This window comes from Bombina bombina, chromosome 6 (genome assembly GCF_027579735.1).
Source record: "Bombina bombina isolate aBomBom1 chromosome 6, aBomBom1.pri, whole genome shotgun sequence".
NCBI lineage: Eukaryota > Metazoa > Chordata > Amphibia > Anura > Bombinatoridae > Bombina > Bombina bombina.
The window spans coordinates 91,052,271-91,069,212 of NC_069504.1; the positions used below are offsets into that span (position 1 = coordinate 91,052,271).

At 36.0% G+C, this 16,942-nt stretch overlaps 1 protein-coding gene across 1 annotated transcript in view; it reads left to right on the top strand.

Moving 5' to 3' along the window:
• The window catches only part of PCLO (piccolo presynaptic cytomatrix protein), an 876,537-nt gene that overhangs the window by 517,284 nt on the left and 342,311 nt on the right, over positions 1 to 16,942 (top strand). The window contains exon 10 of the mRNA XM_053719164.1: positions 11,187 to 11,195. Coding sequence (XP_053575139.1) covers positions 11,187 to 11,195 — 9 coding nt within the window. The remainder of the gene's footprint in view (positions 1 to 11,186; positions 11,196 to 16,942) is intronic.

Consider the following 16,942-nt stretch of genomic DNA (forward strand, 5'->3'; position numbering starts at 1 on the left):
GGGCCATCTAATACCTCTCATAAAATGTTTGTTTAAAGTGTTATTTTAAAATGTTAAAAAGACAGTCTGGTCAAAACTAAACTTTCATGATTCAGTTTTAAACAACTTTCCAAATTACGTTTATCATCAAATTTGTTTTTTCTCTTGATATTCTTTCTGGAAAGCTAAACTTTAGTAGGCTCATATGCTAAGGCCTAAGCCCTTGAAGGCCACCTCTTATCTAAGTGCATTTTACAGTTTTTCACAGCTAGACAGCGCTAGTTCATGTGTTCCATATAAATAAGATAATGCGCACTCCTGTGGAGATATGAATCAGTACTGATTGGCTAAAATACAAGTCAATCAAAAGACCTGACAATAAGGGGACAGTCTGCAGAGGCTTAGATACAATGTAATCACAGAGGTAAAAATGTATATTAATATAGCAGTGTTGGTTATGCAAAACTGGGGAATGGGTAATTAAGGGATTATCTTTTAAAACAATACAAATTCTGGAGTAGACTGTCCTTTTAAAATGATGTAAAGTCAGAAAATGTATAAAGGAATTTATTAAATAAACATATTTCAGTTTGAGCAAATGAATGCATTATAGAAGGATTGTGTACTCTGTATAAGCAGTATCTAAGCAAAGGTTAATGCTTTCTTATTTGTATATTTAACAATGAAAAAGATAATCTATTATACCTTTCTAATATATTTGCACTAAGGGACAGTAATCATTTTGTAATTACAAGACATTTATTTTGTCTTGCTATAGGATAATGTCTGCCAAGTCTAAACATATTTAAAACATATTAATATCTTGTTTACTGTAATTGTTTTTCAATAACCAAACTCCACCCACCGGCCTCATTAGGAGGAACCAATAAGGGTTTGAGTCCACAGCTGGCAATGCTAGCCACAGTCATATTATTAGTATAGAATGCAATTTTTTTTTTATATGTTAAAGCCTATTAGGGGGAAATATGTGGCAGGTTTAGCCTTTTAGAAGGCTGCAGTGTGCTGTTTCAGTTCTAGGAATTAGAAAATCCTTCATTTTCAGAACTAAATTACATGAAAAGGGGATGAAATAAATAAAGATTATTGCAAAGCTGTTTTACTATTCATAACTAAACTTTTTATATTAAATTCTTAAGGCGTTTACTGTCCCTTTAATTATTTAAATAAAATAATACTTGATCAGCTAATTACAGATTGGGTTTATGTTAAACAGTTTAAAGGGATAATGTTTAATTAATTAATGCACTGTCCCTTACAGTTGTAGGGCTAAAGAATAATTTATTGAATATCTTTTTTTAACCACTTTTTTTAATTCTTATCTACTAAAGTGTTCAAGATTATACTACAGGAAGTTTAATACTAAACAAGATTACTAATACTAATATAAATCTCTTAATGTGATTATTTGGGGTACATATTTGAACTTTTAAATAAACATATAAAGAGACATTAAATTAAAATAAAATTGTCTTTCATGATTTAGATAAAGGGCCCCATTTACAAAGCCGGTGCAGAAAAGGTTTTCTACTTAAAGGGACACTGAACCCAAATTTTTTCTTTTGTGATTCAGATAGAGCATGAAATTTTAAGCAGCTTTCTAATTTACTCCTACTATTAAATTTTCTTCATTCTCTTGGTATCATTATTTAAAAAGCAAGAATATAAGTTTAGATGCCGGCCCAACCGATTGTCCTTGCTGATTGGACAGCACCAATAAACAAGTGCTGTCTAGGGTCCTGAACCAACAATTGGCTGGCTCCTTAGCTTAGATGCCCTCTTTTTCAAATAAAGATAGCAAGAGAACGAAGCAAATTGATAATAGGAGTAAATTAGAATGTTGCTTAAAATTGCATGCTCTATCTGAATCACAAAGAAAAAATGTGGGTTTAGTGTCCCTTTAAGAACTTGTCCACCCAGTTTAACATTGAACAGGCAGTGGACACTACATGCGCTGGCCGGATGTATCATTACACGTTAACTTGAGTGTGTTATTCTGCCCCCTTCTCTCACAAGACAAATAGCGTGAGAGAAGGGCCTATCAATCTATCTTCCTTCTCTTGTTATCTTTATTTAAAAAGCAGGAATGTAAAGCTTAGCAGCTGGTCCATTTTTTGTTCAGAACCAGGGTTATGCTTGCCTATTGGTTTGCTAAAGGTAACCACCAATAAGCAAGCACTATCCAGGGTGCAGAACCTAAAATGTGCCGGCTCCTAAGCTTTACATTCCTGCCTTTTAAATAAAGATAGCAAGAGAACGAAGAAAATTGATAATAGGAGTAAATTAGAAAGTTGCTTAAAATTGCATGCTCTATCTGAATCATGAAATAAAAAAAAATGGTTTTAGTGTCCCTTTAATACATGGAGCACAGAATGTAAAAATTAAAAAAAACAAAAACAAAAGTAGAAATGTACAACTAGTATCAATTTTAATTGGTTCTTTTGGTATCCTTTGTTGAAAAGCAGTTAGGTAGGGTCAGGAGCAATAAAAAGCAGTAGTTTTGCATTAATTATTTTAACACTGTTATAGATTTGCAAAACCATTAAGTAGCAACAGTGTTTTCACAAATTGCTGCCCTATATTTCCAGACGCGTGCACGCTGCCTACCTAAGTATGCTCTTCAACAATGAATACCATGAGATTAAAGCACATTTCATAAAATAAGTAAAATATAAACTTTTTAAATAAGTATATTATCTGTCTGAATATATATATATATATATATATATATATACACACAGTATATTTATTTATAATTGTCACAGGTAAATAAAAAAAAAAGGCTAAATTTCTGTTTAAATGGAGCGATAGCAAAAATGCTAAAAATTCTCAGGTATTTTGGGCAAGTTCTTCTCTGAAATGCCTGTTAGCAAAGGGGTTAATTCACTAGTGTTTTTTCTAGAGATTAGACTAAAAATGGGAAAAATACAAACTGGCTAAATGTTAAAATATACCATTCATGATGTAATTATAATGTCAAGTGCTATAGAGAAAAAGTGCGTTGAACACAAATGAATATAAGCCTTCTAACTCAACAGTCGGATATTGGCAATTAAAAAATTATACAACTTCAGAGGGGAGCTTCTTTGAACTCAAAGTGGAACTAATTAAACAAAAGTTATTAGCACAGTTTTATTCATAAGCCATTAATAATGCTGATTTTGGAGTGCTAATCCAAATGCTTTGGTCAAGAGAAGAGTTGCTAAATTTCAAAGGGACATTTAATCTTTACAAATTTCTGTCATGTATCTGAAAGAGCAATAATTAAAAATTTAAAAAAAATATTTTAGAGCATGATAAGGTTCAGTTAAAGTTGCTTGTTTTGATTTAGCATGAGGTGCGTATTTATGCACAGTTGGTATTGACAATCACTGACTGATAAGGGAAAAAAACCAACTGCTCTATTGATAATACTTTTCTTTACCGGAACACACTTTAAAAAAAAAAAAAAAAAAAGCATTTATACTTGATCTCTTTTATATGGAACAAAGAAATAAATGACTTTATCTTTATAATGGAAGACTCCCCAAGGTAAATTCTTAGGCCTAGATTTGGAGTTTGGCGGTAGAGGCTCCTAACGCTGGTTTTTAGGCTACCGCCGGTATTTGGAGTCAGTCAGAAAAGGGTCTAACGCTCACTTTTCAGCCGCGACTTTTCTATACCGCAGATCCCCTTATGTCAATTGCGTATCCTATCTTTTCAATGGGATCTTTCTAACTCCGGTATTTAGAGTCGTGTCTGAAGTGAGCGTTTGAAATCTAACGACAAAACTCCAGCCGCAGAAAAAAGTCAGTAGTTAAGAGCTTTCTGGGCTAACGCCGGTTCATAAAGCTCTTAACTACTGTGCTCTAAAGTACACTAACACCCATAAACTACCTATGTACCCCTAAACCGAGGTCCCCCCACATCGCCGCCACTCAATTAAATTTTTTTAACCCCTAATCTGCCGACCGCCACCTATGTTATACTTATGTACCCCTCATCTGCTGCCCCTAACACCGCCGACCCCTATATTATATTTATTAACCCCTAACCTGCCCCCACAACGTCGCCGCCAGCTACCTACAATAATTAACCCCTAATCTGCCGACCGCAAAGCGCCGCTACTTACGTTATCCTTATGTACCCCTAATCTGCTGCCCCTAACACCGCCGACCCCTATATTATATTTATTAACCCCAAATCTGCCCCCCACAACGTCGCCTCCACCTGCCTACACTTATTAACCCCTAATCTGCCGAGCGGACCGCACCGCTATTATAATAAATGTATTAACCCCTAAAGCTAAGTCTAACCCTAACACTAACACCCCCCTAAGTTAAATATAATTTACATCTAACTAAATTAATTAACTCTTATTAAATAAATTATTCCTATTTAAAGCTAAATACTTACCTGTAAAATAAATCCTAATATAGCTACAATATAAATTATATTTATATTATAGCTATTTTAGGATTTATATTTATTTTACAGGTAACTTTGTATTTATTTTTACCAGGTACAATAGCTAAAATAGTTAAAATAATTACAAAATTACCTGTAAAATAAATCCTAAGAACTAAGTTACAAAAAATAAAAAAATATTTACAAACATCAGAAAAATATTACAACAATTTTAAACTAATTACACCTACTCTAAGCCCCCTAATAAAATAACAAAGACCCCTAAAATAAAAAAATGCCCTACCCTATTCTAAATTACTAAAGTTCAAAGCTCTTTTACCTTACCAGCCCTGAACAGGGCCCTTTGCGGGGCATGCCCCAAAGAATTCAGCTCTTTTGATCGGATCGGAACAGCCAATAGAATGCGAGCACAATCTGATTGGCTGATTGGATCAGCCAATCGGATTGAACTTGATTCTGATTGGCTGATTCCATCAGCCAATCAGAATATTCCTACCTTAATTCCGATTGGCTGATAGAATCCTATCAGCCAATCAGAATTCGAGGGACGCCATCTTGGATGACGTCATTTAAAGGAACCGTCATTCGGCGAGTAGGCATCGGGAGAAGAGGATGTTCCGCGTCGGATGGAAGATGATGGCTCCCGAAGAAAGAAGATTGAAGATGCCGTTGATAGAAGACTTCAGCCGGATCATGGACCTCTTCAGCTCCCGCTTGGATGAAGACTTCAGCCGGATCATGGACCTCTTCAGCTCCCGCTTGGATGATGACTTCAGCCGGATCATGGACCTCTTCAGCCCCCCGCTTGGGCTTGGATCAGGACATCGGAGGATCTCTTCTGGATCGATCGGTGAACCTGGTATGGTGAAGATAAGGTAGGAAGATCTTCAGAGGCTTAGTGTTAGGTTTATTTAAGGGGGGTTTGGGTTAGATTAGGGGTATGTGGGTGGTGGGTTGTAATGTTGGGGGGGGTATTGTATGTGTTTTTTTTACAGGCAAAAGAGCTGAATTCTTTGGGGCATGCCCCGCAAAAGGCCCTGTTCAGGGCTGGTAAGGTAAAAGAGCTTTGAACTTTAGTAATTTAGAATAGGGTAGGGCATTTTTTTTATTTTGGGGGTCTTTGTTATTTTATTAGGGGGCTTAGAGTAGGTGTAATTAGTTTAAAATTGTTGTAATATTTTTCTGATGTTTGTAAATATTTTTTTATTTTTTGTAACTTAGTTCTTTTTTATTTTTTGTACTTTAGTTAATTTATTTCATTGTATTTATTTGTAGATATTGTATTTAATTAATGTATTGATAGTGTAGTGTTAGGTTTAATTGTAGGTAATTGTAGGTATTTTATTTAATTAATTTATTGATAGTGTAGTGTTAGGTTTAATTGTAACTTAGGTTAGGATTTATTTTACAGGTAATTTTGTAATTATTTTAACTATTTTAGCTATTGTACCTGGTTAAAATAAATACAAAGTTACCTGTAAAATAAATATAAATCCTAAAATAGCTATAATATAAATATAATTTATATTGTAGCTATATTAGGATTTATTTTACAGGTAAGTATTTAGCTTTAAATAGGAATAATTTATTTAATAAGAGTTAATTAATTTCGTTAGATGTAAATTATATTTAATTTAGGGGGGTGTTAGTGTTAGGGTTAGACTTAGCTTTAGGGGTTAATACATTTATTAGAATAGCGGTGAGCTCCAGTCGGCAGATTAGGGGTTAATGTTTGAAGTTAGGTGTCGGCGATGTTAGGGAGGGCAGATTAGGGGTTAATACTATTTATTATAGGGTTAGTGAGGTGGATTAGGGGTTAATAACTTTATAATAATAGCGGTGCGGTCCGCTCGGCAGATTAGGGGTTAATAAGTGTAGGCAGGTGGAGGCGACATTGAGGGGGGCAGATTAGGGGTTAATAAATATAATATAGGGGTCGGCGATGTTAGGGGCAGCAGATTAGGGGTACATAGGGATAATGTAAGTAGCGGCGGTTTACGGAGCGGCAGATTAGGGGTTAAAAATAATATACAGGGGTCAGCGATAGCGGAGGCGGCAGAATAGGGGTTAATAAGTGTAAGGTTAGGGGTGTTTAGACTCGGGGTACATGTTAGGGTGTTAGGTGCAGACGTAGGAAGTGTTTCTCCATAGACAACAATGGGGCTGCGTTAGGAGATGAATGCGGCTTTTTTGCAGGTGTTAGGTTTTTTTTCAGCTCAAACAGCCCCATTGTTTTCTATGGGGGAATCGTGCACAAGCACGTTTTTGAGGCTGGCCGCATCCGTAAGCAACTCTGGTATCGAGAGTTGCAGTGGCGTTAAATATGCTGTACGCTCCTTTTTTGGAGCCTAACGCAGCCATTCTGTGGACTCTCAATACCATAGTTATTTTAAAGGTGCGGCCAGAAAAAAGCCAGCGTTAGCTACGCGGGTCGTTACCGACAAAACTCTAAATCTAGCCGCTAGTAAGGTTGGATAGTTCTCACTTTTAAGGCCTGATGATCAAATATGTGTTTGGTGTGCAAGAGCAGGCACTAGGATTGAATTTGGGAGTTGTGCAATTTAAATGTCCACCAGTGGAGGCTGGATCGCTGGCAGTAAATGTGGCGGGTAGGTTTCCTGCCTGGAAACCTTGTCTTTTTGCATTTTCTTAAATGTTGCCCAATGTATTAAAGGGACAATGTACACCAATTTTTATATAACTGCATGTAATAGACACTGCTATAAAGAAGAATATGCACATATGCTGATCTAAAATCCAGTATAAAACCTTTTAAAGACTTACTTAGAAGCTCCCAGTTTAGCACTGTTGATGAGGTTAGACTGTGACACCCACTGAAAGGGGCAGGGAAAACAAGAAGAGCAGACACTTCCCCTTCCCTGTATATGAAAAGACAGATAACATAAACAGGAGCCAGCAGGAGTCTGTAAACGCGCGTATACATCTGACAATGTGGGGCTTTGTTAGGAGTCTGAAAATCAGAACAATGTTTTTAAAAAATAATCGAAACTATAAATTTTTTACAAAAGTACTACCAAATTGGCTATATAAATGGATCATCTGTAAAACATGTATGCAAAGAAAAATCTAGTGTACAATGTCCCTTTAAAGAGCAGAGCAGGAAATGTGGAGAACATGCTGCTCCAGGCAGAATGCCGTTGGATATTCTGGTTAAATACTTTGGCACCAGTAGGTCTTAACGAACAAGATGGGTATAATTCCTTTTTATAAGACCAGTATATCCACAAACACTTACCACAGATATCTGGTAAAACCTGACTCAAACAGGAGACTCATGATGGGTGAGGAACTAAACAGTAAATTGGTAACCTAACATATGTTTAGTAAACATGTATCAATGCCCCCCACCTATCATCTAACAAAATAAGCATAATATACGGAATGACAAAACTAAGCTACACTATAAATCTTCTATATATACTCAGTAAATCAGTACGCTTCCCCTTACTATAGAACTAATAACTTACACATAGAAATATTTTATGGCAATTCCGCACAAACAAATGTGGTACCACAGCTCTATAGGCATAATAATGATATATAGCTATATATGTTATGCATATAACATCTATCAAAGATGACAAAAGAACAAAGCCTATTGATATACCTCTCTTTTTTGCTAATTAATTTCTCTTCTTGATACTAATTAAGTTTTCTTGTCAATCCAACATAAGATATCAGTAAGACTATATATTTATGGGACTGGAACATGGTCATCTATTGATATCCCTATATCAATCCGTGTATAATTATGAAAAAGCTATGATATTTTGATAACACTATTATGTGTTGTCAACATAAGTTAAATACTAATTGCTATTGTAATGTATTGAGAACCTATAACCTAATGATATTATAATAATATCCTTCTGTTATTAAAAATTATAACACATAAAATATCATCATTATGGTTTGAGTGTACTATCGGTCTGCTCAACAATTTAAATAAAGTTTATATTATATCACCTACGTGATTTTCCTCTAACGAAACACAATTGGATAAAATATATAGGATAATAGATAGTACCAGAGCAGTGACGACTTCATCCCCTATGCGAAACCGCGATATATATTTATCATTATCTAATATTCTTTATCTTGTGGCTTAACTTACAATCAATATGCAACATAATGATTATAGTCATTGTATAGCATTCACTAACTATATACTGCATTGGCGAAAGTGACAACTATCACAAACTTATTTAGACCCTTCGTTATACACTAGATGTTTAATCTTGAGGAGGTCTTGTCCCTTTGTAAACAGCTGATTTATAATATAGCTGATTTGCGTCTAGATCAATCGATACACAAGTCCTGTCTTACAATATGTGTTTACACAAGCGTTAATACTATACGCCTCCAAGTGTACGTCATTGCCTAAGAAGTCAGGTGACAGTAGACTACCCAATCGGATGGGTCACTAACGATTGGCTATCATCATAGGGGTGTGTACGATTACTCACCCCCTATTGGCTAACAGCACTATTTTAACAGTGAGTTCGGCGCGAGTCGGGTTAGCCTTTGATAAAGCCACGAGCGTGGCGAAATGCGCATCAGGCGCTCTCTTTGAATGCTTAAATCATTTGCCTTATGTGGGTTACGTGGTAATTGGTACATGATAGAGAATGCAACTTATACGTAATTAATGTGTATAATAGTCCGGTATTTGTTTTGGGCTTTTCTTATTATTGGTCCTATATCTTGCATTTGATATTCGAGTTTTTGCTAACTACTACACTACCTGATACACTATTGTTTGGGACTCTGACAGGCTTAGGCACTGCTCCAGCATTGCACTAGATAGATATATTGTTGTGTGAGGTCAATCCTCTTTTATAGCTTAGCTTTTTGTGCAATCCGTGAGCATTTTGTGGTGCCTCCCTGCCAGATTCTCTCACCCAAACCCACATTAATGGTTATTACCTGGGCATCTTAGCATTCAGTTCACCAATTTTAAGAGTTTTTAAACCCTGCACTGTACTTGTGTGAATGTTCTTCACCAACTTTATTTTATCTTATATGTAATAATAAAAGTTATATTTTAGTTTACTTGGCTCGCTCAAGCCAACTCACTTACACATCACTTATATTTGTGGCTATTGTGTGCTCTGATATATCCATTTTTTCTTCTCATTTGCCTATGTTTATGCCAGGATATAGAGCACCCCCCTGCCCATTTAATTAGCTTTTGAGATTGATTCTCTTTACACAGGGTTGATACACTTCACTTCCCTGTATGATACATTATATAATTAGTTGGGGACTTAAATTTAACTTTAATGTATATTTCTCTCCTTATGCCTATATAACTATTTACGTCTATCAGCTGTTTAGGACAGCAATCTGAGAATAATTACTCTCCTTCTGTCTATGTACAGAACTTTTGGTATAGCCAATCATCAGTGTATAAAAAAAGAAACACAATAATGACACACAACCTGTCACAAGACTTTAAAAACAGACAGGACCAAAGACTAAGGGACATAGATAAAACTTTTGCACTAGCATGCGACACTGAAAATACTCTAGAAACCGAAATAGATAACTGGGAAGATGGCCTAAAATCTCTAAATTATCTAATCAGGAAACATACGCGCTCTTTTTGGAATAAGAGCGCGTATGATAAATACCTAGCAAAACACATTATCCCTAGAGGACTGAGAGTACGTCTGTTCCCTACTTTTTCTTTTCATATTGACACCTATAAAGATAGATGGGAACAAGCACTGATAAACTGCTCAGAAATATTGGTGGCAATTTTATCAGACTATGAGACAGAGGTCATGTCAGAGTTGGATAAAGAAATTAGTGATTATAATGTGAAGTTACAAAAATTTGAATCACTAGAAAAGTTTAAACAAGCTTATAAAGAGATGAGAGAAGAACTAGATAAAAAAGAAAAAGACATTATACAGACCAAATGTTCCAAAATGAAAAGAGACATTAAAGATTTTGAAAAAGGAAAGATATTTACATGGGACGACAAACAGTCTAGACGAAGGCCACCAAATAGCTTACCCCCACCTAAGAACACACATCAATCGGACTGTGAGTCTTCGGCAGTAGAAGACAGTGACTCAGAAAGCAATGTTAACAGACCCAGCAGTAGTAGTTTTTTAGGGAGAGATATAACACATCTCGACAAAGAAAAACGAGACCCACAAGAAGGGGGAAAGGAAAACAGAACCTTGCGAGACCGAACGAGATGGGGTTACAGGACCGACAATGGGTACAGGAGGAGGGAGGATTGGGGGAAGCGACCAAGATGGTGAATGACGATAACAATAAAAATGTTAAACTGCAGGTTATTAATTTAACCAACAGAACTATTACTGAGACTCAACAACAAGTCCTATCTAGAGGTCTGTCCTTCTCCCCCTCCCCCCGTTTGAACAAATTTGAATTAATAAAAGATCTACATCTTTACTGTAGAAAACTTCTACTAAAGAAAATATACAGCACCAATGATGATAATGACACAAGTGATCTCCAAACATTAGACACACTAATTGATTTACTAACCGAAAATGAAGGAAATGAGGAGGTAGAAGTGGAAGAATTTCTAGATAAACAAATTAAATTAAAATCTAAATATATGCCACCAACATCAAAAGTACCCCAAATTGAGGTTTTCTTAAAAATGGTCATACATGACTTCCTGAAATTACCTGATACCATAATCAGGAATATCAGTAAAAAAGAAGAGGAAGCACTTAAAATGATCAATTCGTGGGATGATGTAATCATCAAACCCTCAGACAAAGGGGGTAATATTGTCATTTGGGGAAAAGATGAATATGTTTATGAAGCTAATAAACAATTAAATGATCGCAAATGCTACAAACACCTGTTCTCCAACCCCACCTCTCAGTTCTTAACGAATTACTCTGATTTGATTAACAATGCCAAAAAAGACAACTTAATTAGTCAAAAAGAATGGTCTTTTCTACAAGTTAAGTATCCAAGAATAGCGACTATATACTTTCTACCCAAAATCCACAAAAATAAAGAAAAACCACCAGGTAGACCAATTGTCTCCAGTATAAATAGTCTGTGTGAACAGGGGAGCAAATTCCTTGATTTATACTTAAGAGAGATAGTATGGGCATTACCATCCTATACCCGTGATACAATGGATATTTTGAGTAAAATAAACGACCTAACAATAGATGAAGATTCCCTCCTAATCACGTGTGATGTTGAATCATTGTATACCTCTATCAAACATGAGTTTGGATTGAAAGCAGTAGAATTTTTTCTAAGCATGCAATCTAATGATAGACTCGAAAGAAATAGATTTATAATTAAACTGTTGCAGTTTGTACTTACACACAACTATTTCGTTTTCAATGACAACTTCTACTTGCAAATTCAGGGCACCGCAATGGGGTCATCTTGCGCACCCACATATGCAAATATCTACTTAGGGTGGTGGGAAAGAGAATTTGTTTTCAATGAAAGCATGTCCAAATATACTGACTATATAAATCTGTGGTGTCGGTATATAGACGACCTCTTCATAATATGGACAGGTAGTGCAGAAATATTTAAAGAATTCATATCTATTCTGAATCAAAATGATATGAATCTAAAGTTGACTTACTGTATAAGCGAGAGCAAAGTGGAATTTCTGGACCTCCATATTTATAAAGATGAGAACAATTGTCTTAAAACAGACCTTTTTAGAAAGGAAACGGCTACTAATTCAATTCTACAATATGATAGTTGCCACACCAGGAGTACTAAGAATGCAATCCCAACAGGGGAGTTCTTAAGAATAAGAAGAAACTGCAGTGATTTTCAAACTTTTAACGAACGAGCAAAAGAATTGAAAATAAGATTAAAAAACAGAGGGTATACTCGCAAAATAATCCGAAAAGCGTACCAAAGAGCAAAAAGAACACCAAGGGAGTCACTGTTAATCCCTAAAAAGAAAAACAAAGCAGTTGACAGGGAGGTCAGATTTGTAACTACTTACAATAATAATCACAATAGAATTACTGATATTCTAAATAAACATAGTGGTATTCTAAAATCTGACAGAGATCTATCAGCCTTTATAGGTGACAAAATAAAAACCAGCTGGAGGAGAGCGCCAACGATTGGCAACATGTTGGTCAAAAGTCATTTTACTAAGAGAAAATGCAGCAAATATGTTTGCGGAACATACACCTGTGGCACATGCAGTTTTTGCAAATTCATATCTAATGAAAGAGAGTTCATCAGTCGTACTGGAGATACAAAGCGGATGCTTGGATTTGCCAACTGTAAAGGCTGTGACACACTGCAAGCGGAGCGGTGCGCAGCGTGTAGATGCAGCTGTGCGCGCTCAGTGTGTCCTGCCTTTTCATCTCTGAGCACTCTGCTGCGTCAGGTCGCGTAGCTAAGCGCTCAGAGATGAAATATTTGAACTTCAGAAGCGATGCGACGCGGAGCAAAGCAGCTGCTTTGCCTCGCGCCGCATCGCTTGCAGTGTGTCACAGCCTTAAAACTAAAAATGTGGTTTATTGCTTACTGTGTAAATGTGGAAAGAGATATATTGGTATAACGACCCGAGAGTTACGTACACGACTGGGGGAACATGTGAATAGTATTAAGAACTGTATTAAAGATCAAGAGAAGGGCAAAATTCTCACACCAGTAGCTAAGCATTATGCAAAGAATCATGGCACCAAACCAGACTTAAAGGTCTCAGTACTTCAGGTGATTAAACCGGGGATCAGAGCAGGAAATGTGGAGAACATGCTGCTCCAGGCAGAATGCCGTTGGATATTCTGGTTAAATACTTTGGCACCAGTAGGTCTTAACAAACAAGATGGGTATAATTCCTTTTCATAAGACCAGTATATCCACAAACACTTACCACCGATATCTGGTAAAACCTGACTCAAACAGGAGACTCATGATGGGTGAGGAACTAAACAGTAAATTGGTAACCTAACATATGTTTAGTAAACATGTATCAATGCCCCCCACCTATCATCTAACAAAATAAGCATAATATACGGAATGACAAAACTAAGCTACACTATAAATCTTCTATATATACTCAGTAAATCAGTACGCTTCCCCTTACTATAGAACTAATAACTTACACATAGAAATATTTTATGGCAATTCCGCACAAACAAATGTGGTACCACAGCTCTATAGGCATAATAATGATATATAGCTATATATGTTATGCATATAACATCTATCAAAGATGACAAAAGAACAAAGGCTATTGATATACCTCTCTTTTTTGCTAATTAATTTCTCTTCTTGATACTAATTAAGTTTTCTTGTCAATCCAACATAAGATATCAGTAAGACTATATATTTATGGGACTGGAACATGGTCATCTATTGATATCCCTATATCAATCCGTGTATAATTATGAAAAAGCTATGATATTTTGATAACACTATTATGTGTTGTCAACATAAGTTAAATACTAATTGCTATTGTAATGTATTGAGAACCTATAACCTAATGATATTATAATAATATCCTTCTGTTATTAAAAATTATAACACATAAAATATCATCATTATGGTTTGAGTGTACTATCGGTCTGCTCAACAATTTAAATAAAGTTTATATTATATCACCTACGTGATTTTCCTCTAACGAAACACAATTGGATAAAATATATAGGATAATAGATAGTACCAGAGCAGTGACGACTTCATCCCCTATGCGAAACCGCGATATATATTTATCATTATCTAATATTCTTTATCTTGTGGCTTAACTTACAATCAATATGCAACATAATGATTATAGTCATTGTATAGCATTCACTAACTATATACTGCATTGGCGAAAGTGACAACTATCACAAACTTATTTAGACCCTTCGTTATACACTAGATGTTTAATCTTGAGGAGGTCTTGTCCCTTTGTAAACAGCTGATTTATAATATAGCTGATTTGCGTCTAGATCAATCGATACACAAGTCCTGTCTTACAATATGTGTTTACACAAGCGTTAATACTATACGCCTCCAAGTGTACGTCATTGCCTAAGAAGTCAGGTGACAGTAGACTACCCAATCGGATGGGTCACTAACGATTGGCTATCATCATAGGGGTGTGTACGATTACTCACCCCCTATTGGCTAACAGCACTATTTTAACAGTGAGTTCGGCGCGAGTCGGGTTAGCCTTTGATAAAGCCACGAGCGTGGCGAAATGCGCATCAGGCGCTCTCTTTGAATGCTTAAATCATTTGCCTTATGTGGGTTACGTGGTAATTGGTACATGATAGAGAATGCAACTTATACGTAATTAATGTGTATAATAGTCCGGTATTTGTTTTGGGCTTTTCTTATTATTGGTCCTATATCTTGCATTTGATATTCAAGTTTTTGCTAACTACTACACTACCTGATACACTATTGTTTGGGACTCTGACAGGCTTAGGCACTGCTCCAGCATTGCACTAGATAGATATATTGTTGTGTGAGGTCAATCCTCTTTTATAGCTTAGCTTTTTGTGCAATCCGTGAGCATTTTGTGGTGCCTCCCTGCCAGATTCTCTCACCCAAACCCACATTAATGGTTATTACCTGGGCATCTTAGCATTCAGTTCACCAATTTTAAGTGTTTTTAAACCCTGCACTGTACTTGTGTGAATGTTCTTCACCAACTTTATTTTATCTTATATGTAATAATAAAAGTTATATTTTAGTTTACTTGGCTCGCTCAAGCCAACTCACTTACACATCACTTATATTTGTGGCTATTGTGTGCTCTGATATATCCATTTTTTCTTCTCATTTGCCTATATAGAGAATGGATATACTGTAATACCAATGTAGAGAAAGTATGTTACCACGTTAAAAAGTGGTTGTGATGAGAGCATATACAAGTGGTACCTTTAATAGCTGAAATATGGGCCATTAGAAGAGATTTACACCAATTTTTTTTGGGGGGGGGGTTCAAATCCATGACTGCTCAACTCTATTGGAAAACCTAATTGTAGAGTGGTTTTACACTGCATAAACTAAATACTTCGGACTGAGACAGCTCAAGAAATGGTTTTCCAAATAATCATAAAACACCTAAACTTCATTTATTTCATCCTATATCTGGCCAGGTGGTTGGGAGAATTTTGTTCATAAATGAAATTCTGTTTACCTGCTATCTCCTATGGGGAATGTCTTCAGGGCAACAGAGGAGCAGCTTAATCTTAAAATATGTGTAACCCCTTAATGATAGCCAACATACCTTGTACATCAGCTGTCATTTTTGCATTTAGGGGTTAAATAGGCAGTGAAGCATTGAGAAATTGCAAGGTCTTGCCACTTTTGTAAAAATAGTATCTTGTGCTGGTGCTACAAGCCAGCAGCAGCTCAAAAAGAGATTTTATTTTTTACATGTATTTATTTATTTTAATGGGATCATTATTGTCAAGAACAAAGTGAAGTAAACATTGGCTGACACAGTAATCAACTACCAAAGACATTGCTGAATCACTTGTATAGTATAAAACTTAAAGGGATTTGAAACCCAAAAATGTATTTTAAGATTCAGACTGAGCATAACATTTTAAAAAAGGTTCCCATTTACTTCTATTATCAAATTTGTTCCCAAGATATTCTGTGTTGAAGAGATACCTAGATAGGCGTCTAGAGCAGTGTTTCCTAACCGCAGTTCCCAAGTACCCCCAACAGGCCGGGTTTTCAATATAGCTGAACCAGTGCACAAGTGAATTAATCAGCTGATCAGTAACCAACCTGCTCTCATCCATCAGCGGATTATTTCACCTGTGCTCTAGTTCAGCTATAATGAAAACCAGGACTGTTGGGGGTACTAGAGGACCGCGGTTGGGAAACACTGGTCTAGAGTATTACATGGCTGGAAATAGTGCTGCCATCTAGTGTTTTTTGCAAATGGATAACTTTCTTGCAAAACTGCTGCCATATAGTGCTGCAAAAATGAGCCGGCTCTTAAGCATACCTCCTTCCTTTTCAACAAAAGATAAAAAGAAAACAAAGAAAAATTGATAATAGAAGTAAAACATTTTTTAAGAGGTAATTAGACATGTGCATTTGAATTTGGACAAATCAAGTTTTGTTGCAGTCTGCGTTCATTTTAAGACGAAAAATTAGTGGGCCCTTTCAATGGATATGAAACCCAAATTATTTCTTTCATGATTCAGAAAGAGCATGCAATTTTAAGAAACTTTGGCCTAGATTTGGAGTTTGGCGTTAGCCGTGAAAACCAGCGTTAGAGGCTCCTAACGCTGGTTTTAGGCTACCTCAGGTATTTGGAGTCAGTCAAAAAAGGGTCTAACGCTCACTTTTCAGCCGCGACTTTTCCATACCGCAGATCCCCTTACGTAAATTGCGTATCCTATCTTTTCAATGGGATTTTTCTAACTCCGGTATTTAGAGTCGTGTCTGAAGTGAGCGTTAGACAAAACTCCAGCCGCAGAAAAAAGTCAGTAGTTAAGAGCTTTATGGGCTAACGCCGGTTTATAAAGCTCTTAACTACTGTGCTCTAAAGTACACTAACACCCATAAA